The sequence below is a fragment of the Pteronotus mesoamericanus genome, unplaced genomic scaffold (assembly GCF_021234165.1).
Source record: "Pteronotus mesoamericanus isolate MK-2021 breed Mesoamerican mustached bat unplaced genomic scaffold, CSHL_Meso_final scaffold_167, whole genome shotgun sequence".
Classification (NCBI taxonomy): Eukaryota; Metazoa; Chordata; class Mammalia; order Chiroptera; family Mormoopidae; genus Pteronotus; species Pteronotus mesoamericanus.
The window spans coordinates 2,223,024-2,245,594 of NW_026555308.1; the positions used below are offsets into that span (position 1 = coordinate 2,223,024).

A 22,571-nucleotide genomic window follows, 5' to 3' on the forward strand; every position below is an offset into this window, starting at 1 on the left:
ACTGACCTCCTTCTAGGACCAACCTGGAATTACAGCTAAATTGTGGAGAAATCACCTGGAACAAACAACTGAACAATAGCGAGAGGGGAGCCTTCTAGCCTTGGAGACAGAAGAATCAGCTTAAGCGCAATCTAACTGGTAAGGAGTGCAGTAGAGACTCGAGAAGGTGGGTGGGGCGCCCACGGGCAGCAGCACCAGAAGGATATTGAAACGGCCAGTTGGATCCCCCTGAGAAGAGCGGGGTCTAAACCAAAAGCGGGGATCTCTAGCGCACAGCACCAGGGCCCAAAAAGAGCACAGAAGAGACAGGCAGCTGGAGACGCAAAGAACCGTTTAAAGGGTCAATGCATACATTTTTATTTGCAGCCACTTACCCTGGTGTCTGGTATAGGCGGGGACAGTGTGGGCTAGAGACACCTGAGGAGAGACTGGGGAAGGAGGCTTTGGGGAGAGAACTGAGAGAGCAGCCAGCGGGATCCCGGTGCTGCCTCATCCCCCATGCTGCAGCAGCCATCTTGCTCAGGCAGAGACCACTCCCCCTGAGCGGCAGCAAGGTCAGAGGACCCAATAGCCCTGCCCCCAGATGGGACTCCACCCCATCCTGTGCTGTCTAAGCGACCTGCTGAGTGCAGAGTGGCAGCCACAGACAGTAGATCCCTGGGTAAAGCGGACGCAGAGAGGTCTGGAGACACTTGAGGAGATACTGGGGACAGAGGCTTTGGAGAGAGAACGGAGAGAGTAGCCGGTGGGATCCCAGTGCTGACTCCTCCCCCATACGGTAGCAGCCTGAGAGGATCCAGTAACCCCGCCCCCAGGAGGGACTCCGCTCCACCCTGAGCTGTCTGAGGCGGCCTGCTGAGAGCAGAGTGACTAGATCAACAGCTGAAGGAGACAGCCACAGACAGCAGATTCCTGGAAGTCTCGAACAGGCTGCCTAAGGTCAGAGAGGGACGACATCTGACATCATCAGAGGCAGATCCAGAGTGTAAAGACAGCGGTCTCCTACCATAGACGTTCACACCACAAAGTCAGGAAGTCAAGACAGATCAACTTAAGAATCAGAAGCAGAAGGGAAGAGTCTCACAAATAACGGGAAGACAAAGAAAAACTCCCCCGTCGAAGGGAAAGGAGGAATCCCCAGAAAGAGGACTGCATGCAATAGAGGCAAGTAAACGATCAGATATTGAGTTCCAAACAACGGTTCTAAGGAAGCTCAGTGAGCTCAGTGAGCTCAGAGAGAATTACAAAAGACTACAGAATTGCAAAAAACTACAGGGAAACTACGAGGACCTTACTGCAAACTATATCAGCGTGAAAAAGGACATAGAAACTATCAACAAGAGGCAGTAGGAAATGAAGAATACAATTTCTGAATTGAAGAACGCAGTAGAAGGAATCAAAAGCAGGCTAGATGAAACTGAGGACCGAATCAGCCAGCTGGAGGACAAGGTAGAAAAAGCTCCCGGAAAGAGCAAGAAAATGAAAAAAGACTCAAAAAGAACGAAGAGGCATTTAGGGAAATGCAGGACAACCTGAAACGTAATGATATCCGTATAATGGGGATACCGGAAGGAGAAGAGGAGGAGGAAGGGATAGAGAACCTGTTTGAAAAAGTCATGATGGAAAACTTCCCTCATTGGAGGAGAGAAAAAGTCACACAAGTCCAGGAAGCACAGAGGGTCCCGTTCAAGAGGAACCCAATGAGCCCACTCTAAGACACTTCATCGTTAAAATGGCAAATATCAAAGACAAACAGAGAATCCTAAAGGCAGCAGGGGAGAAAGAGGTCGTAACATACGAGGGAGGCCCGATATGGCTAGCAGCGGACTTGTCAACAGAAACACTGCAAGCCAGAAGGGAATGGCAAGAAATATTCCAAGTCCTGGAGAGCAAAGGCCTGCAACCAAGACTCTCTACCCAGCAAGGCTCTCAATGCAAATGGAAGGACAAATAAGGAGTTTCCCAGACAAAAGAAGGCTACAAGAATACACCTCCACCAAACCAGCACTGCAACATATGCTAAAGGGACTGCTTTAAGATGAAGAAAGAGAGTCTATGAATACCCAGTTCCTTTCACAGTCGCCAATACTTGATATTACCAATATTTTTAATACGTATTAATCTGATTGTGACAGTGATGTGTTATTTTAATTGTTCCTTTTTTATTTGTTGAAACTAAACCTGTTTTTGTATACTTGCCTATTTCTATTACTTTAAAAAAGCTTTAAATGATTTTTTGGTATTCTTTATTCATTTTTTGATTAAAGGTTTGTAGAATTTTCTCCCTAACAAAAACAAACCCCAAAACAAACCATTAACCCTCTCTTAGATATGTTCCAAATACTTTCCTATTCTATTACTTGTCCTTTAACTTTTTTATATGAATATTACTGTACAGTCTTAAATGTTTAATACGTTGTATTGTCAACATTTACTTTGTAGCTTCTGGGTTTGAATATTTTACTTCAGGTCATGAAAAATATTAGTTCTATTTTCTTCTAAAACTCCTTAGATTCTACATATTGATTTTTAACTCACCTGAGTATTTCTTGTATAATGTGTGAAACAGGGCTCTATATTTGTTTTATTTCAAGTAATAGTGGTCCATGCACCTTATTTGCTGAATAAGCCTTATTTTACCCATTGATTTGAAATGTCATATTAATAATATATTATATTGTTAGACAGATATATGCATTTGTCTCTAGAATGCTCATTATATTTCATTGATCTGCTTGATTATTTCTGTGCTGGTGTCGTGTTGATTTAATTGCTGAGATATAATGGTTTTAATTTTTAAAAATATTTTATAATTAACTTTGACATTTAAAAAATAAATAAAATTAACCAGCATTTAAGGAAGAAAGGAAGGAAGGAAGGAAGGAAGAAAAGAAAAGAAAAGGAGAGGAAAGAAAAAAGAGAGATGGAACTCCTACCTTTTGCAACAACATGGATGGAACTGGAGAATATTAAAAACTAAGTGAAATAAGCCAGTTGATGAAAGACAAATACCATATGATCTCACCTATAAGTGGAATCTACTCAACAAAATAAACTAACAAACAAAATAAACCACAGGCATGGAAACATGGAGCAGATTGAAAATGACCAGAGGGGATGGGGAAAGAGGAAAATGGTGGAAAGAAGGAGAAGGGACTAGACAAAGAACATGTATGAATGACCCATGGACACAGACAACAGAGTGGGAATTGACTGTGGGAGTGGGGGGTGGTGGTGGGATGGGTGGAGGGGGGTAAAGGGGTAAAAATTGAAACAACTGTGATAGAATTAACATGATTTAGAAATTAAAAACAACAAGAACAACAAGAACAACAACAACACTACCAGTGTGAAACATCAACTGGTTCTCTCTTATAGGATCCCCAACTGGGGTTGGAGCCTGCAACCTAGGTATGTGCCCTGACCGGGAATCAAATACACAACCTTTTGGTATATGGGACGACATTTCAAAAAATTGAGCCGCACCAGGACCAAGGTGACTTCTTTTATGCTTTCTATTTTCTTCCCATTCTGTCATTAAGTCTTTGGCTATATTTTCTTCTAGTTTTTTGGTCTTTACAGTTTAAATAAATAACTTGCACTTATGGATCTAATTTTATTTTGTCATATATATACAAAATTGTTTCAGTTCATTCATTTGTAACACCACTTTTATCATTTGCAAAATGCTAATCATTTATATCTATATGTTGAAAACTAATTATGTGCTAGACAGTTGGCCAAGACCTTTCTCTATCATATCTATTTTATAATTGTGGCCATGAGGTAAGTATCATGATCATCTTTACTCAAGGCTAATAAATTATGAACCATCTTTATAATGGCATCCAATACAGCCCCTTAAAGAATACAGTAGATTTGTAAGTTTTGATGTAGAAAGAAGTCCCAAGATACTTTTTAAAGAGCACTTTACAACCCTGGCTTGTGTGGTTCAGTGGATTGGGTACTGACCTGCAAACCAAAGGGTTGCTGGCTTGATTACCAGTCAGGTTACCTGCCTGAGTTGCGGGCCAGGTCTCAAGGTTGGGGGCGTGCAAAAGGCAACTAATCAATGTTTCTCTTGTTCATTGATGTTTCTCCCTCCCTTCCCCTCTCTCTAAAAAGAAAATCTTAAAAAAAACAGTTTTACAGAGTGATCTCTTTTATGTAGATTTAATAAAAGATTATATTGTCATATTTTTTTAGGAGATACCTCAAAACTCTTAATCAGTTTTACCTTTTTCTTTAATACATACAGACTTAACCTCATTCTTTTTAAGAAATGCATACCATAGAAATATCATATTGATCAAAATAAGTAGCTGAAGAGTCCCCATCAGCTTATTTAATTGACACACAGTTAGCTGAGATTGCTGAATACTTAGATTGTTCATGTTTTATCATTATAAGTGTGCTTCATAAGACATCTTTGGATATAAATTTGTTTATATGTGCTTACATGAGCAAGAATGTCCTATCAGACCACACTATCCCTATTTCTGAGTTCTTTATAGTTATCCTTTTTACTAGAATGTAAGCTCCACAGAGACAAGGGTTTTGTCTGTTTTGATCACTATAGATTATTGTTTGGAAAATATTCAGTTCCACTTCCTTGGGGGTAACATATACTTTTCTATTCTACTGACTTTGAACTTGGCTGTGTGACTTACCTAAGTCAGCAAAATGTGAGTGGTTAAATCTGCGTGTGCAGCTAGGTTTGGCTCTTGCATTCTGTGATTACCATAAGGAGGACATTTACCAGGTAGCTTCTTCCCCTTTAGTCCAAGTTGCAGAATGCAACACATGAATGAACTGAATACAGCCCAAAGCACTAGGTGAAGCAGAGCCCTATCAACCAATCTGCAGACTCATAAGTGAAAAAATAAACACTATATAATCCACTGAGTTTGGTGATATCTTCTCTGCAGTACCACTGCAGCAATAATTTAGTACCAGATGTGGAAAGTGTTGTAGCAAAAGCCTAAAATGTGTGGTATCTGTCTTAGGATCAAATAAAGAAATTCTTACAGAATTGAAGTGATCACCAGGTTGTGCAGTGGTGATACAGATGGTAAAACTGTTCCCTTTGGTAACTTGGCAGACTTAAAGTATTCATGGCATTTAGCAATGAAGTTTTGAGACAGGACATTGATAGTATGGGTTGGTTGTTGGTTGCTGAGTTTGGTTAGATATTACAAGGAGAAAATAGTAAGCTCAATGAACTCAGAAAATAACTAACTGGTTTTAAAGAAGAATTTAGAGGGAAAATACAGAGTTCATGAGTTGTAGCATCAGAAAGTGTAACTGTTTTCACCAGATCAAAGTTGTGGCCATTTAAAACACATGAACCCCCATGTATACATCACCTAGACACAATAATAATTCATGGCCAATATTGTTTCATCTATGCCCTCAACCTCCTTCCCCTGTTTTATTTTAAATCCCAGGCATCATGCCATCCATGAATATTTCTCTACATAGCTAAAAGGTAAGGATTTTCTCTGCTTTTTAAAACATAGCCACATATTATTGTTTTAGAAAATTAAGAGTAATCCCTTAATTTTATCAAATATTTCTAATTGTTTCATTATCTTTTTCTTTTCAGATTTTTGAATCAGGACTCAAAATCTTAGCACATTATCATTGGTTGTTTCTTAACTATCATTCAAATTCTCAAACTGTAAGTTTCCCTTCCATACCATTTACTCTTGCAATATATTTATTGAAGAAATGAGCTACTGTCTGTAGTCTCCCACAGTCAGAATTTTGATAATTGCATCTCCATGGTGTCATTTAAAGTATTCCTCTGTTCCCTGTAATATGGAATTTAGATCAAGAGGCTTGGCTGGGTTCAAGTTCAGTATTTTAAGCAAGACTATATAATAGACAGTGGTGTGTTCTTCAATAAAGTGGTATGTCTGGTTTTTTTTTTTTTTTTATGTTAACAGGCAGGCATTGGTACTTAATGTGAAGATCCATGAATTCATTACAGATTGCAAAATTGTGAATACTTCATTTTATTATTTTTTCACTCACTGACTACAATATTTTTATAAAGAGAAACTTCCCCTCACCTGCTATTTTGTTCCCCAAGGAATTTCTATAGAAAAGACAGGATAAATGCTAGACTATTTCCTTTGTAAGTGTTCAAAAGAATGAACTGGTTCAATATTAATACTCCAATGATCAAGATTTTTTTTTTGTTTTAAATTTCTACCCCCTACCCATCCCTCCTTTGGCAACCATCAGCTTGTTCTCCATATTTATGGATTTGTTTCTATTTTTGTTTCATTTATTCATTTTTTTAGATTCCACATGTGAGTGAAATCATGTTTTCTTTCTGTTTGACTTATTCCACTTCCATAATACACTCTAGGTCCCTAATACACTTGTCACAAATGGCAAGATTTCATTCTTTTTGTTGGCAAATAATATACCATTGCACATATATATCCCATCTGCTTTATCTGTTTATCGATTGGTGGACATCTAGGTTGCCTCCACATCTTAGCTATTACTAGTAACACTGTAATGAACATAGGGGTGCATATCTTTTTCAGATTAGTGTTTTTGTTTTCTTCAGATAAATACCCAGAAGTAGAATTGCTGGATCATAGCACAGCTCTATTTTTCATTTTTAAATATAACATCTTTATTTAAATATAAACTCAAAGACTTAAATATATTTTATATTTTTCAATAATTGCAGTTATGCGTATTCTCAGATTGTCCTATATGGCCAGCAGGAACCTCTATAAATTGCTTCTGACTTCTTTTGACAGAATTTGGGCAGTCTTTTGAAAGCATCCTTGTTATCTGATATGAAAAGGTGTTCTAGACTCATTCTGTGCATTTTTTTTCCCCCAGTTCCAGAATCGACTAATTTGCTAATGTTCCCTGTTCCTTTTAGTGGGAAGTGATGCTCATTATGAATGAGCTAATCATGTTTCCCTAACTCTTTCAGTGGACAGTACAGAAACATTTTCTTAAGATACGCATACACCATGAGTTCATACTGATATTTCCAATTCAAATTAAGGACTAAAGTGTTTTCTTCTTCTTTGATATTACATTCATATATTCTATCTCCCATGCTGAGACACTGAGCTCAGGGCCACCAAGAATAATAGAACATGACATAAACCTTTGCTTTCTTTCAGAACTGTTTCAAAACAATGGTGAAGGAAATAAAAATGTTATGGCTCTGTAGTGGTAAGCAAGCCAGTGATTCCACCAGCCTCCTACTCCCAAAGTTCCTGCCAGGCAAGGGTCCTGGTGGCGAAGGGGTACTCAGGTGCCACTGCCTTTGTTTTTCCTCTCTTGTCCACCTGAGGCTCTGGTTCAGCAACTTGCAGCAGGGGACACGTCTTAAGAGCTTCCTGGAGCTCTCTGCAATTTGGCAGCATCCTGGCCCTGTGTTCCTGGGAGAGGGTGAAGGCATGGGAAAAATCAGGCTGGCCCAGGCACCGCCCTCCAGAAGCGTAGGCACCCACAGCCTTGATTGCACTGGCCCTTCAACATACTGAGGCCCAGGACAGAGGGAAACTCCCAGGTGTTGGGAGGTTCTTTAGGTCGTGGGAGCATCACCCACCCACAGGCCTTAGAGAACATCTCACATCAGGGACCCCAACTTCTCCAGTCACTGCTCTGCAGCACGCAGTCTTTAAGTACTCTAGGTGCGAGGGCCAGTCTTCTGTGCAATAACCAGTGGACCTTGACAAGACTTCTGGAGGAGTAAAAGAATAACATTGGCAGCTAGTTTTGTCCCTTGTTTTAAAGGGCACTGTAGGCTTGAAATACAAAGTTGATAAAGGACAATTTTTCTGTGGTCTTTAAGTATTGATTTTTGTTATTGTTTTAAAATTAGAACTCAGGACTGCACTGTATTATAAAATGTTTTGTAGCAAAACAAAGCTTAGAGTGATCTGTTTAAAAAACAACAAAAAAAAGGACAATAGGCAAAAAGAAACAAAACTATTATTTGAAGATGGTATAATTTTTTTAGACAGTATAATTTTTAACCACAAATTTTAACAGAACTGAGAAATTATTGAAAATTAAGAACATTCAGTGAGGTGGCTAGTTTCACAAATACATAATTAAAAGCAACTTTCCTATATAAGAGCTATAACTAGAAAAATATAATAAAAAACTATTTACAATAAAAAATGAGAAAAATTTACTCAGGAATAAATAAATGAAAAGGCATGGTTCTGAATGGGAAACAAAATTTGTAAAGTTAACAAGTTTTCCAAATAGTTTAGAGGATCAACTTATTCCAATCAAAATACCAATGAAAAAATTTGGGAAACCTAGAAAGTGTAAAGCTGATCAAGAATCCTTAAACTCACACACCATAGGACTGGTCCCAGGAAGACACCTTGCCTCTGGAAAGACAAGTCAGGAAAGTCTGGATATCAGGAGGCCAAAGAGAACAAATACCTACAATGAAAATACTGGAATCCTGTTTCTTGAGGGAAAATGTGAGCTAGCCACTGGAGACATAATTTCTAAAAATAAAACACTTTGCTTGTGAGGTAGCGACCACCCATTGCCAAAGGTCTAACTGCTCAGAGGGGAATTAAGCATATGGTAAAGATATTGAGCAACCATAGTTCCAAACTAGTGAGCTTCTCTCCTCCTTTTCAGGCTCTTGGGGTTTTCTTCCTAGCAAGTCTTGGCCCAGCAGAGCAGCAAGATTCTGAAGAGCTTTTCCAGTAGTGGGATTGGGTGGCTGGACCTGAGTGATCTAAACTTCTTTTGTGGCAAGGGAAAGGCATCAGAGAGCTGTTTGAACAATTACTAGGTGAACAAAGAGTAAGAATGTAGACATTTTAAAATTACGTTGTTGCAACATTATTGAACACAAGTTGCAAACATTATTGAAATTGATAGTTTAGATCACAAATGACAGAGTAAGCCTTTGATATTCAATTGCTGTATTTTCCTATATTCCAAAGCAAACAATCCCTTTCAAAACTCAAGCTTTAACAGGATGTTGTTCTTAGAGGGTTAACAAACTAATAGAAGCTGTTGGTCTACCGAATCAGTAGTTTAGGCCTTTCAGGAGCACACCAGTCCAGAAAAGGACTTTTGCATTATTTATCTTTTCTCAAATGTGAATTCAATGTGGTGGGAAAATGGATATACTTTCAGTACACGAGTTGCTCTGTTCACTTTGCAGACTCATATTTGCAGACCTCTATGTATATTGTGTAAGTTCACAAAGGAAAGCTCCTTAGTCTAAAAAAGCCTGGATGTTAATTGAGGTATAGACTTTGAGGATATTTTCTTCACTGTGAATTTCCTAAAAATTTGAGGCTTCAGGCAAGGTGCGTATTTATCCAATTTGGGCTATTATGAAGTTTTCACATATCTGTATCTTTTCAGACAGCCTGGGAATTCAGAATTCCTTATGAAACATCTCAGGTGGAGGCAGGACCATCTGACCTTTCCCGATCCCACTTCTGCCTTCGGGTCTTACATGCTGAGTGGGTTTTTTCATGGCGGGTGCAGTTTGACAGCCGACCAAATCTTCTCCCACACTTTTTGCAACCATAAGGCCTCTCAGCCACATGACTCTGTAGATGAAGCACAAATTCTTTGTTCTCCAGGAAGGTTTTCCCACATTCTGGACACTTAAATAGGTTCTTCCTTATGTGGATTCCTTCATGGCGACTACGATGAGAATTTTGACGAAAATTTTTCCCACACTTTGAACATGCATAAGGTTTCTCTCCTGTATGGATTCGTTCATGTTTATTAAGGTTTGTTTTATGATTGAAGCTTTTCCCACAGTGACTACAGTCATAGGGTTTTTCTCCTGTGTGAGTCCTCTGGTGGGAAATAAGGTAAGAACTCTCATTAAACTGTTTCCCACACAGTGGACAAGTGTACCATCTTCTTGTTCTTCGATTTCGGTTAAGTGCAATGATATTGATATCCACAAATTTTGAGAGTTCCTCTAGTGGAGTATCATTTTCAATGGTAACTAAAAGATTTCTCATTTTCCTTTCATTTGGAATGGATGTACTTAGTCTTTTTTCTTTATGGCAATCTGGAGGTTGCTCAGAGACCATGGAACAATCAATCTCATCACAATCTGAAGACTTTTCTCTCTGATCTTCACTCTCAGGATTATTGTCATCATTGACTGTTAAAAAAAAAAAAGAAAAGAATTTAGTAACTTTTGAGGGCTATGACACCAGGAGGGAAAATTAAAACAAGTCTGATTTCTCATTAAATAACTTTGAAAATCACAAATCTGAGAACTGGCAGATAATCACCAACATGCCTTTTCTACTCTTATTGAGGGGGATACATGACTAATAAATCTCCCATCCAAGTAGTAACCAGGCCTGACCCTGCTTAGCTTCTGAGATCAGATGAGATTGGGTGTGTTCAGGATGGTATGGCTGTAGACAGTGACTAATAAATCTCTCCATACCCCATAATGCAAGCACATGAAAAAAGATGAAATGACTGAGACCATACTGAAAGACTTCATATGTCTGTTTTACTAATGAAGTTCACATTGAGCTTATATTTTGTGTAGAGCACTGAGCTAAGTACCAGGGGATGAAAGACATAAATACAAGAGTAACACTCATAATCTTTAGGCTAGTAAGTGAATGGAAACACAAGTTACTTCTAGGTTCTCACTACATTAACTACAGTATTATTGTATTCTCACTACATTAACTACAGTATTATTGTATTACACAATATTATCCTATATATAATGAAAAACTATGAACAATTAAAATGCCCCAAAATAGAAAAGACATAACATATTCACACACATTATTTGGGTATTAAAGTGATCACTACAACCAATAAAACAAAACTATGGCAGAAGTCAGTAGTTTGGACTTTGGGGGTAGGAAGGGAAGTAGTGACTGGGCAGGGGCCACAGCAGGAATTTCTGTGGTGCTAAGAATGGTCAATCTTGGGTGGTAGTTAGACAAATGTGTACATTTTGTGAAAATCTGAGTTGTACACTTTTTTGTATTTATATTATTCATCCCCCCAAAACATGTAAAATAAGATGATAAAGACTAGGCAACAATGTGGGAAGAATATATGCTGTAAACAGGTAGGACCCCTAAACTCTGGGCAACTTACTAAAAATAAAGGGTTAAACTAGCCACTTAGATATGTGGCTGATCCGGAAGCTGGACTGTGAATCTCAGAATTTAGTAGTTTCATATTAATGGGCTTTTTCTATTTATTTTTAAAATTATTCCCTTAGGATAATGAAAATGCTGGGTCAAAGCATATGCCAATTTCAATACAACCATGTACATGTGGGTAATGATTTTAGCATATCTTGCCAGCATTAAATATCATTTAAAAATATTTAATAAGTATAAAATGTTTTACATTGTAGCTTTATTTTGCACATTATGCAAACTATTGGGCTGAAAGTTATATAAATTTAAAAAACTTCTATATATTACAAATTCTAAATCTGTCAATCATTATTGAATTTTTTAAAAATTGAAGTCTTCTGTAATTAAACTCCACAACTTAAAATGTGAAACAAAAAACACTTTTACAAAATCTGATCAATTTCTATTGTTTTCTGGCTGGTTTTTTATGACTTCTTTTTACAGTTAATTCATACATTTGGAAGTTTTTTTCCATCCATGTATAAAGAACTCGTGTTTCTCTGCAATAAGAAAAAACAAATGCTACAAGAGCATATAATAGAAAACATTGAGATACTGTTTCACTTGCAAAAAGGTTCCTTACAGGACAGAGAAAAGGGGGTAGTGTGGGGAGCACACTGCATGCAGAAAGGAAGGAGGGCTGTCTTCTCCAGAATAAGTCTACAGGCAGAAGTTGGATTCACGCATGGTTGGGATACGCTGAAGTTGAAGGCATGTGCCAATGTTGGTTGTATGTGAGGAGTAGGGTACCAGGAGCCTTTGTCTGCTCTGCCCCCTATTACTTGCTTTTCAGGCTTGAGTCTAGATGGGAGTTCTGAGTGGTGACCAGGGCCAACTGGGACAACTGGCCAGAGAGGGAGGGAGGTAATTGCTCCCTGTAGACTGCTGTGGAAAACTGAAGAAGCCTGCTAGATGTGCCCATCCTCTTGCCTCTGGCTGGCCCTGTCCATCCTGTCACCCTGCCTGCCCCCTGGCCAGAGGCCCACTGGAACCCAAGTGCCACTGTGGCAGGAGGGCTTTGACCTTTCCTGGGAAAGAGGGTATAGGAGCTGCTTTACTTCTGTTCTTCCTAAGACTGAGATGACTGTGCAGAGCTCAATGGAAGGATGGGAGCCAGTCACAGAGGGACAGAGAAAGTTGGGTCATTGAGGATATTATGGTGAGGGATGGGAAAAGGACGAGGATGTACATGCACACTTGGATGAGGTGCAGGCAATTACAGGTTCTGGCAGCACTGCATATAGTTCGGCTTCTGTCTATTGTTAGTGGGTAGCATGCTGATGTCCACTACATGTTGCCAAGGGATTGGTGGGCTGCTGTCTGCAATCTGCTTCTGTGACATGATGTGGTAGATCTCTGTGAGAATGTTCTTGAAAGCTTCCCCTACGTTAATGAGGTCCAAGACTGAGTTCTCAATAAAGGACAAGTTATCCTCTGTGGAGGCACAAGCCTCGTCAGTGGGCACAGGCCACAAGTAGTGCAAGTTGCTCTTGCTGCTCACCCACATGACAACGATGTTGCTGTCAGCATGGTCCCATAGCTCCTTCAGCCAGTGCTCTTCATTCTCATGCCATGTGCTTGGTGATGTCAAACACCAGCAGCACACCCAATGGGCCACAGTAACATGCAGAGGTGATGGCACAGTTGCACTCCTGGCAGGCAGTGTCCCAGGTTTGCCTCTTGATTGTCTTACCATCCACCTAAATGCTGTGGGTGGTAAATTCCATGCCAATGGTGCTCTTGCTCTACAGGCTGAACTTCTTGTGGGTGAAGTGGGATAGCACATTGGCCTTTTCCACACCTGAGCCCCAGATGAGCACTGCCTTGAATTGGTAGTCATACTCTACTTCCCAGTCCCCACTGTCTTAGCACTTCCAGCAGGATTTGTGACTGCACAGCTCCACCACAAATACCCCCATTTGGAGTTTAATATCACACTTTTGTTTGTAACATGTCTAATATTGGTAAAACCAGCTAGCACATTCACTTCTACCTTATTAAAAATTTTGACTCTGACCCTAAGTACAATATAAATAAATTTGGAGTGCAGTTATCTTTACTTTATATTTATATTAATATAATATATAATATATAAACATATATAAATTTATAAATATATATAAATTTATATATTTATAATAATATAAATATAGTTATCTTTATATTAATTTTCCCATTTAGACCCATGTTTCTTCAATATTTAACATTATTATTTACCAACAAACATCTCTAGTTTATTCCTATTTTATAGACACTCTGAATGAGAGCTTTCATTGTTTTATTTAATAATGCTTTTGATAGCTATATATTTATTTACTATTTACCTACTTTAAAACTATCAAATATAATTTTTAGTTGATCCTTTCAGATTTTCTAGGTAGAAATCAAGGTTTGTACTAAGTATATAAAGGATCCCCTCTCTTTCCAATATTTTTTTCCTTCTTTTTAAAAAGGTTTTATTTGTTTTTAGAGAGAGAAGAAGGGAGGGAGAAAGAGAGGGAGAGAAACATGTATGGGAGAAAGAAACCTCCATTGGTTGCCTCTCATACACACCCCAACCAGGGGCCGAACTGGCGACCTCTCATTTTGCAGGACGACACCCAACCAACTGAGTCACACCTGTCAAGGCTCCAATATTTTTTCTTCTTAACCCTTTTGTCTCATCTTCTTGATTTAGGAAACCTAGTTAATGATATTAATAGTGATAGCTTAGTAGTGACAGCAAGTTTCTTCATTTTGTTCTGTTTTTAGGTATTATTATCAGTGTTTTATGAATGACTTAAATGTTCCGTTACATTAAAGGGCTAAATATCTGTTTTGGTAACAATTTATTGAAGTTTATGATTTTTCTTTAATGTACTAATTTTTTAAGTTAAAAGATTTTAATAGCTAATGTATTTACATCGCTCAAAAATCGAAACATATGAAAAGGTACACAATGAGAAGAATTAATTCAGTCTCTGTACCTATCCATTCTATTCATTCCCCTAGACAGGCACCAGTTTTTACTAGTTTCTTTTTAGTATTCTATTGTTTCTTTAGGCAATAAATTTTCTTTTTCTCTCCCTTTCTTATATAAAACGTAGTATACTACATATATTTCTGCTTGTTTTACTTCAAACACTGCATGCCAGTCCATAGAGATTATCATGGTATGTGTGGACATACCATCATAACCATATTCAAACCTGCAGATACCTGGATTAGTTTCAATCTTATGTTTTCATAAACAGTACCGCAATGAATAACTGTACATTATTTTGAGTGTGTGCTGTTGATATTGCCGGTAGGTCAGATTCCTAGAAATGGGACTGCTGGATCAAAGGGTTAATGCATCTGTAATATGAGTAATTACAGATTCCCATAATTAGGGACTGTATTATTCTGCATGCCTACTAGCAATATAGACATCTCCTAACAACCTCACTACCAAGGTGCTGTTATGGTACTCATTTATGTATATATGATTTAAAAAAATGGTAACTCAGTGCAGGTTTAATTTGCATTTTTAATTATGATTAAGGGTGAACATATTTTCATGTGTTTAAGTGTAATTTGTATTTCTAAGCAAGTCATTTGGACTTTCTCTTCCTTACTTCTAGAGGTTCTTTATAAATTAGAAGGAGTAGGCTTTTGTCTAAGTTATAAATATCCCCCAACTTATTGTTTTAACTTACATTTATCTTTTATTTATTTATTAATCTTTTCTTTCAACACTTCTGGACATTTGAGCCTTAATTAGAAAAGTTTTCCTATCCCAGGGTTATGAAAGGAATTCATCCATATTCTCTAATGATGCTTTTAAAGTTTTTTTTTAAACATTTAAAATCTGCTATCCATTTGGACTTTCCATTGGTGTGCAAAATAAGGTATTATTCACCAATTTGTTATTGAGTTGCGCCACCACTTTTTATCAGAAAGTCCCTTTTTACCTTGCTGTCTGAAGATTCTGCCTTTATCACAAACTAAATCCCCAGTGTATTTGAGAATATTTCCGAACATTTTTTTTCCCCTCCATATCCCCCCATTCACAATACAGACCAGGCAAAGGGCCTGGGCTGAGGTGTATATGGGATGGGTTTACTCTGCCTCCGCTTTCTGTACAGTCAGTATAAGAACACAGCCTGTGGTAAGCACTGGGAGGCCTATTTCGGAACATTTTGTTGCATTCATCTCCCTAGTCAAATGCCATACCACACTATTTTTATGACACAGGCTTTAGGTTTAGAGGCTGCTTTAACACATGAAAAGGCTAGAACTCCTCCCATCCCACTGCTTTTCAAGTTTCTTGATTACTTGTATTTATTTTTCTATTTAATTTGGTATCAGATTGTCTGATTCCAGCGGGAAAATCCTATTGGTATTGTTCAAGAGATTACAATGAATTCATGAGTCAACTTGGGGAGAATTGACCTTTTTCTATTAAATCTTCCTAGCCAAGAACATGGTGTTTCTTTTCATTCATTCAAGTCTACTTCTGTCTTAGACTTCTAAGACAGAAGTTAACTTGTGTTTTATGAGGAAAAACACTACTGTGTTTTAAGGTTTTCCTCATAATTTTTGCACATTTCTCAAGTTTATTTCTAGGTGTTTAATCTTTTTCATTCCTATATTATATCTTCTAAATGACTGTGTTTGCCTAGAAAGCTAATGATTTCCATATACTGTAGTATTTTATATCCCACTGCCATACTAAATGATTATTTGTAGTAAGTTTTCAGATATCCTCTATGTTTTTCCAGCTATACAATTACATCATATGTAAATAGATGTAGTTTTTTTTCCTTTCTCTTCAATTCTTATACATCTAATTTCTTTCTCATTTAACTGTGCTGGCTAATACCCAAAACACAATATTAAATACTGACGTTGTGATGGTGGGCTTCATGGTTGTACTCCTTATTTTAGTGGGAATGCTTCACAGTATTTACTGTTAAGATGATGCTGACAGCCTTAGCTGGTGTGGCTTAGCTCATTGGGTGTAGTACCACAAACCAAAAGGTCGTGTGTTCAATTCCATCAGGCACATGCCTGGGTTGTAGGTCTGGCCCCCAGTTAGGGTGCATGCAAGAGGCAACCAATTGATGTTTCTCTCTCACATTGATGTTTTTCTCCCTCCTTTCCCCTCTGGAATGAATAAAAGAAAAAAAAAAAGATGATGCTGACTGAAAAAATAAGTACCCCATTAAGGAAGCATTCTTAGTACTACGTAAATACTAGGTACTATTCTTAAGTACTATTTTGTTAAGTGTTCTAATGAAGGAGTTTGTATTTTGTCAAATACCTCTTCAATAACTATGTAAATGATCTTAGATTTTTTTAAATTATAAGATAGATAGTAACAGACTTTCTAGTATTAGATAAGTTTTGCATTTCTGGAATAAATCTTATTTGGTCAAGTTTTTATCAGGTTGCATGTCTTTGTTACACGAATTTCATTAAACAATTTGGAAGTTCTTTTCTTCTGTACTCTGAAATTTTTCATAGCATTTGAACTGTCCAGTTTTTAAGAATTTCCAAGAATTTTCTGTGAAGCTGAAATTTCCAAGAATTTTCTGTGAGGCTGATCCTTTTTTTTGGAAGGGGGGGCTAGTTTTTGAATATTTCAATTTGCTCAGTATAAACTGGTTTGTTTTAAAATCAATTTATTAGTTCTTTTAACTTACTAATTTTTCTAATTTAATACTTATTAATACTTTGTTTTCCTTTTTTCCCTAAATTTGAGTTAGAGTCTTAATTTCATTTTTCTACATTAACATACATGTTTTTACAGCCATAAACCACTTTAGGTTATAACGTAGATTGTGATACATGGTGTTTTTGGAAAAATTGTGTAATTTTAATTTGTATTTTCCCTTTGACTAAAGGTTACTTAATAGTTTCTAAAATTTCCAGTTAGGACTTTCCCCCCCATGATCTTATTATTAACTTTTATTTGTTCTGGATAGATTCTATTCTGTTATTTCTACTCTTTGGAATCCACTGAGTCTCTCTTTATTGCAAGGCATGCAGTCCATGTGTATCAACCTTGTAAAGATGTATTCTCTTACCACAGTAGAGACAGATAACACCCTAAGAACCATCTCATTGAGAATTAGTTTAAGTGTTCTACATTTCCACTTGTTTTCATGTTACTCACTTGGACAGAGACACACATTCTGTCCTCTTCTACCAAGAGCTCTTTTTTGATTTGTCCCCATGAAGTTCATTCTCTTACATTTTTACCTTTGCGAGCTGATCAAATAGTTACTATTTCAACATCAGCTGCATGCTGATGACTCCCAAATCTGTATGTCCTTACACCTGGCTTCCAATCCTTAATGTCCAAGTACCCAGAGAATAATCTCATTTTACTTTCTGCTATGGAAATAAAATCCATCTTGTTCCAAACTCTGTTCTTAGTCCAAATCCTGCCGCAACCTCATCATACCTCTTTATAACAGGTTCACACTGTTTATCTTTTTATATGAATGACTTATCTTACAAAACAAACCGGAAATTCCTGGAGGGCAGGAATGGAGCATTATGTATCTTTTTAATCAACTCTAAAACCCAACCTTGCATGAGAAAAAACAGGTGGTGTTTACTAAATAAGTCGTTGAGTAAATACTCTTAGTGCTTTTGAAAATCATGTGCATATCTTTGCTGTTTATTGTTTGACTCTAACTCATCAGTTTCATGGTATGGGTAATGAAAGGGAGTGTAAGCATTGGGTCTCCAGACCTCAAGGTGCATGGCAAAGGTGTTCCTGGTGTTGGCAACACATCCACCAACCAGTCACCAAAAATAAATGCTAGCTTTGCCCAAGACTGATGCAAAACTTGTCCAATAAATCTTATCTCTTTATACTTTTCCCTAAAATAAAGAAAATATAACAGGACAATCTGTGGGAAATTAACCTGGCCCATTATGTAGCACTACCCAGACCATACTGTGTGAGAAAACTACAGAGTTCAACAGTCATTATAGATTTTTGTCACCCCAGGCAATTCACAAAGCCCACTCTCTCCTCAAAGCCTGCCCCAGAAGCAAAGAGCCCTGAAATCAAGGTAAAAAGTATAAGGCACTCATCTAAACAATTTTTGAAGGCTCCTGACTTTACAGTAACAGTGTGCTTATAGAAAAAAGCTGAAGCATCTCTAAGATTGAGCTGCTGCCAGATGCAAATATCTTAACTTTTCTCTGCTACAGTTTCATCATCTATAAAATAGTTATAACTCCTATACCCTACAGTACACAACTATGAGAATTATGAGATAAGAAATACATGCAAAGTACTTAGACATTATGTCTATCAATAGTTGGATATATTTTCATTTATACTAAGAGGCTTCACAGCTATTGAACACCAACAGGGGGAAAAAAGACATTAACAGTTTGTTATGTGCCCACTAAAAACACTAATTTAAAATATACCTGTTGGGAGAATAGCACTGGATCCAGAAAATGGGTTCGGAAATAGTCTGCCCACATTTTCTATCTGTTTGAATGTTGGATATTAGACCGTAGTTCTTGCGTACCAAGAGAAATCCCCTCCGCCCTTGCTATCCCCAAGATACAGGGAAAATGGCTAACCACAACTGGAACAGGTTGTGCTATATGTGATAAAACAAAAATTAAATGTGTGTGTAAACATGTGCTTAGCTGGTGTGAACAGTGTCTTGAAAAAGTCTAAGATGGAGTAGAAAAACATGCCTTTCCCACAGCATTCAATCTGAACACACAAGGGACTTAATTTCTTACCCATTAACATCATCTCTCCAACAGTGTCTTCTTCCTTCTCTGAGGTGGGATGTTGAGTAGGATCTGGGCTTACACATTCTTCTTGGGAGTAAAATATATTCAAATCCTCAAAGACCACGAGCTCCTGAAAGATCAACAGGCCCCCCTTCCTGTCAGTTAACAAAAGTTATTTGACAGCCCTGTTGATAAGAAAGACTGAGACCCAAAGATGAAGGAAGGAATGGTAAAAGGGATCTATAAGTCCCACAGATATGCACCAGACAGGAAAGCCAGGCTCATAGAGGAGCCAGAGGAAAAGCAGAAGAAAAACATTTAATAAGGCAGTGAAGCACAAGCCCCACTCTCCTTCCTAACTCCCAAGAGTGTGATTTTATGCAAAGATTGGCTAAATGGGGAGGGACAACAAGAGCAGAGAAAGTGATGCACTCAAACAGTGAATGGGAAAACCAAACCCCACCTCAGGCTCAGCTTTCAAACACAGAGATACTGTCTCCTGTTTCTGCTGGATTCCTTCTCTGGTCAGAAGCTTCACTAAGGGACGAGGTTGCACTGGGGAAAGAGGAAGCTGTAGTTACTGGAAAAGTCAGTGACTCTAATATGGAGACTCTATCCATGCCCTGAAGCCAGGTTGTTCTCACTCCTTTGGCAGGCACCTTATGGCTTTTTCTGCTCCTGTGAGCCCAGTTAGACATCAAGCCATAAACCACAATGTCTTGAACCTATATAGTGTCTCCTTCCTATGAAAAGAATGTTTCCCCCAAGTACCTCTGAAAATTTCCGTAACTATTAAAGGGGAGGTAAGGGGAAGGTAAAGTCTGAAGATTCTGACGGCAAGCACAGCATTTCCATACTGCCACATAAACTGAAGTCAATTCAATAATTCATCCACATTTATTTATCCTAAAGAGATATCCCCCCACCCCCTGAATGTCTGTGGAAAATTGACACTATAGAACAGAGACAGACTCTTTATTCCATGACCTTACCCACACTCAGCCAACCACTCAAGCTCCAGTTTGAGAAAAAAAATACTCCCTTTCCCCACCATGTTGACTTACTAGAATTGATTCCTTTTCTCAATATCCACCATCCTAACTGGAGTTTGTTACTGGCAAGGAAGCCGAGTACCAGCCTCTTTTAGTGAAACAGAAAAGTGTTCTTACCTCTGTTCTGAAAATCTGAGCTCACATCCTTCATAATAACCAAGGTCTCTTTGACTTTCTGACTGGGCTGGGCTAGTCCTGGCTTGGGCAAAAAGGTGAGGAAGTGCTCCAGAACCAGTTGGTGGATGGTCTTGGGCCCACTAGTAGCATCTCGAAGTAGGTCTTGGCCTAGCTTGGAGTTTGGAGGAACTCTCAGTATAAAAGACTGCTTTGGCTTTGGGGGCATAGGAAACACTTTTGCAGCCATCGTGCCTTGAAATCACACACCACACTCGTTTCTGCAGAGTTTCAAAAGCCACCTCTTACTGGAGAAAATCTGCCAGAAAGCTGCAGACAAGAGAATCATGGGTTACCTACAAAATCAGGCAGGACATGCCTACACTCCAAAATGTAGCTTGGGTAGTGAGACCACATGAGATCTAAGTTAGAAAGGAAAGATAAGCTGGGGTAGGGAACTCATAACTGAAGTGGATAATCTTAGCAAGGACTGAAAGGAAAATTCTGAGAATGAACGCCAAAGGATGTCCAAACCACAAGGACCAAATGGAAGGGAGAAAAAGGCAACCGGGAAAAGATCAAGGGACATTCCCCTAAGAAATATAAAGTGCAGACTCCACTGGGAAGAGCTGCTTAACTCATGCTGTTAGAGCAATAGCCTAAAAGACAGGAAATGTGGGGGTCAATATCGAGGGCATCAGTCAGCTTGGCCACTGAACCTGTCCTCTCGGGGGACAGCTAATGACTGAAGGAGCAGACGCAAGATCGTATTAAGTGTCCTCACATGGCCCGCTGACTCCTTTAGGCTGAGAAAACTCGGATGAAAGCGGCAGGGGACATCCCAGTAGGGCCTACCGGTCCTGGCACACACTAGAACCTCTCCCACCGGTCAAGGGCCACCTTTATCGCAAAGCCCATACTGGGCGTTGCCTGGGGTTCGCTCCCGGCTCCCTATCCGGCCAGGCTCTTCCAACAACGGACTACATTCCGCTCCCCAGAGGCCGCCTCAAGCCTGGTTCCCGCCCTTGCGGAGCACCTCACCTTTCGGAGGCTCTGCCACCCCTGGGCACTCGCTGAGAAGAACCCAGAGACCTAGAGTCTGGGAGAAACCGGGAAACTAAGCGCGAGAGGCCGAGCCCTCCCCTCGCCCTTGGGAGTGTCCTCACAGGCCGCCAGACACTATTGGTGTGCCGAGACGTCAGTTAGGGAAGACGGCAGGGACGCGGAGCCTTCTGGGAAGCCGGGCATCTCAGCATCTGTGATGTCACGCCCGGTCCCTCGTTTCCGGTGCGATAATATGGTCTCCCTGCTAGGAGCGGGCAGTCTGCAGTTGAGGCAAGACTCGAGGCTGACTGGGGGAGCTCTCAGGGCCAGAGGGAGACCAAGCTGGAGGCAGCCGTTCTCTCTTTGGCTCTACCGGGAAGACGGAAAGCAGAGGGCTGGCTCCAGTCCTCCACGACGGGTTGGCACTATTCCAGATACCGGCTGAATCCAGGTCCTGTTGGGAAATGTAGTTCAGCTCCAACCAGCCAATGAGAGGGCGTCAGGCGCGGTCCTGGGGCGGTGTAGAGCCGAGGCTCGGCCGGAAGTGGGTTGTGTCTAAACCGGAAGGGTTGCTCCAGGCCGCCGCGGTTGCTGTTGCAGCATCCGGAGTGGGTCAAAGCATTATGGAGACTGGGAGTGAGTAGTGGTTCGGGTCTTCTCTCGGGTCCTGGCTCCTGTTACAGCTGTCATTTCAGTCAGGGGCGGCCAGTAGATCAGAGACAAGAGACTCTCGTTTCTCCCGCTTGCCATCTTCAACACTGTTTTGGCCATCTTACTTTCTAAGAAATCCTTGTTTTCGGACCATTGCCGTTCCCATCCTCAATTTTGGCTTCTTACGGACGCCTAACAGCGCGTTTTCTCCTTGAATGGTTCCCATAGTTGGTTCCCATACACTGATCAGGGTTGGGATAGCCCGAGATATCGCTTTATTCTTCTGGGTAACATTGGCCACCAGCAGGATGATGAAAGTAAGAATATAAGTGAGTCCTTTTCTTAACCCTAACTATAGGTGACCCATTTAACCATGGTGTAAAATATATTATAGAGATACTAGTGTCAAAACTGTGTGGTACCAAAAATGTTTTTTTAAATAAAGAATACCTGTCTTTCTAGACAACAGAATTACTAAAAACAAAAACAATAAAAGCAGTATAGTTTGAGCCCTGGCTGGTATGGCTCAGTGGGTTGAGTGCTGGCCTGCCAACTGAAAGGTCACTGGTTCGATTCCCAGTCAGGGCACATGCCTGGGTTGGTTGCAGACTAGGTTCCCAGTTGGGGGAGTACAAAGGCAACCAATGGATGTAGCTCTCAAACATCAATGTTTCTCTCTCTCTCTTTCTCCCTCCCTTCCCCTCTCTCTAAAAATAAATAAGTAAAATGTTTTAAATAAAATCAGCACAGTTAGAATTAAGAGTAAATAAATAGAACAGTAGAGAAGAATAATAGTAAGTGC

General features: G+C 39.4%; 1 protein-coding gene, 1 non-coding gene and 1 pseudogene across 2 annotated transcripts; all 3 read right to left on the reverse strand.

Annotated features, from left to right (window-relative positions):
* Positions 1-8,154: 8,154 nt before the first annotated feature.
* ZNF200 (zinc finger protein 200) lies at positions 8,155-21,230 on the reverse strand. Its single transcript, XM_054589494.1, has 5 exons — positions 21,116-21,230; positions 20,078-20,404; positions 19,372-19,463; positions 18,915-19,038; positions 8,155-10,153 (listed from the first exon to the last, which is right to left on the reverse strand). The coding sequence occupies exons 2-5, from the start codon at positions 20,322-20,324 to the stop codon at positions 9,426-9,428; spliced, it is 1,191 nt and encodes a 396-aa protein (XP_054445469.1). The 5' UTR covers positions 20,325-20,404; positions 21,116-21,230; the 3' UTR covers positions 8,155-9,425.
* Positions 12,388-16,059, reverse strand: LOC129083253 (ras-related protein Rab-11B-like; annotated as a pseudogene).
* Positions 15,186-15,317, reverse strand: LOC129083947 (small nucleolar RNA SNORA51). The gene has a single exon (XR_008530520.1). It is a non-coding gene; the product is annotated as a small nucleolar RNA SNORA51 (small nucleolar RNA).
* Positions 21,231-22,571: the final 1,341 nt, after the last annotated feature.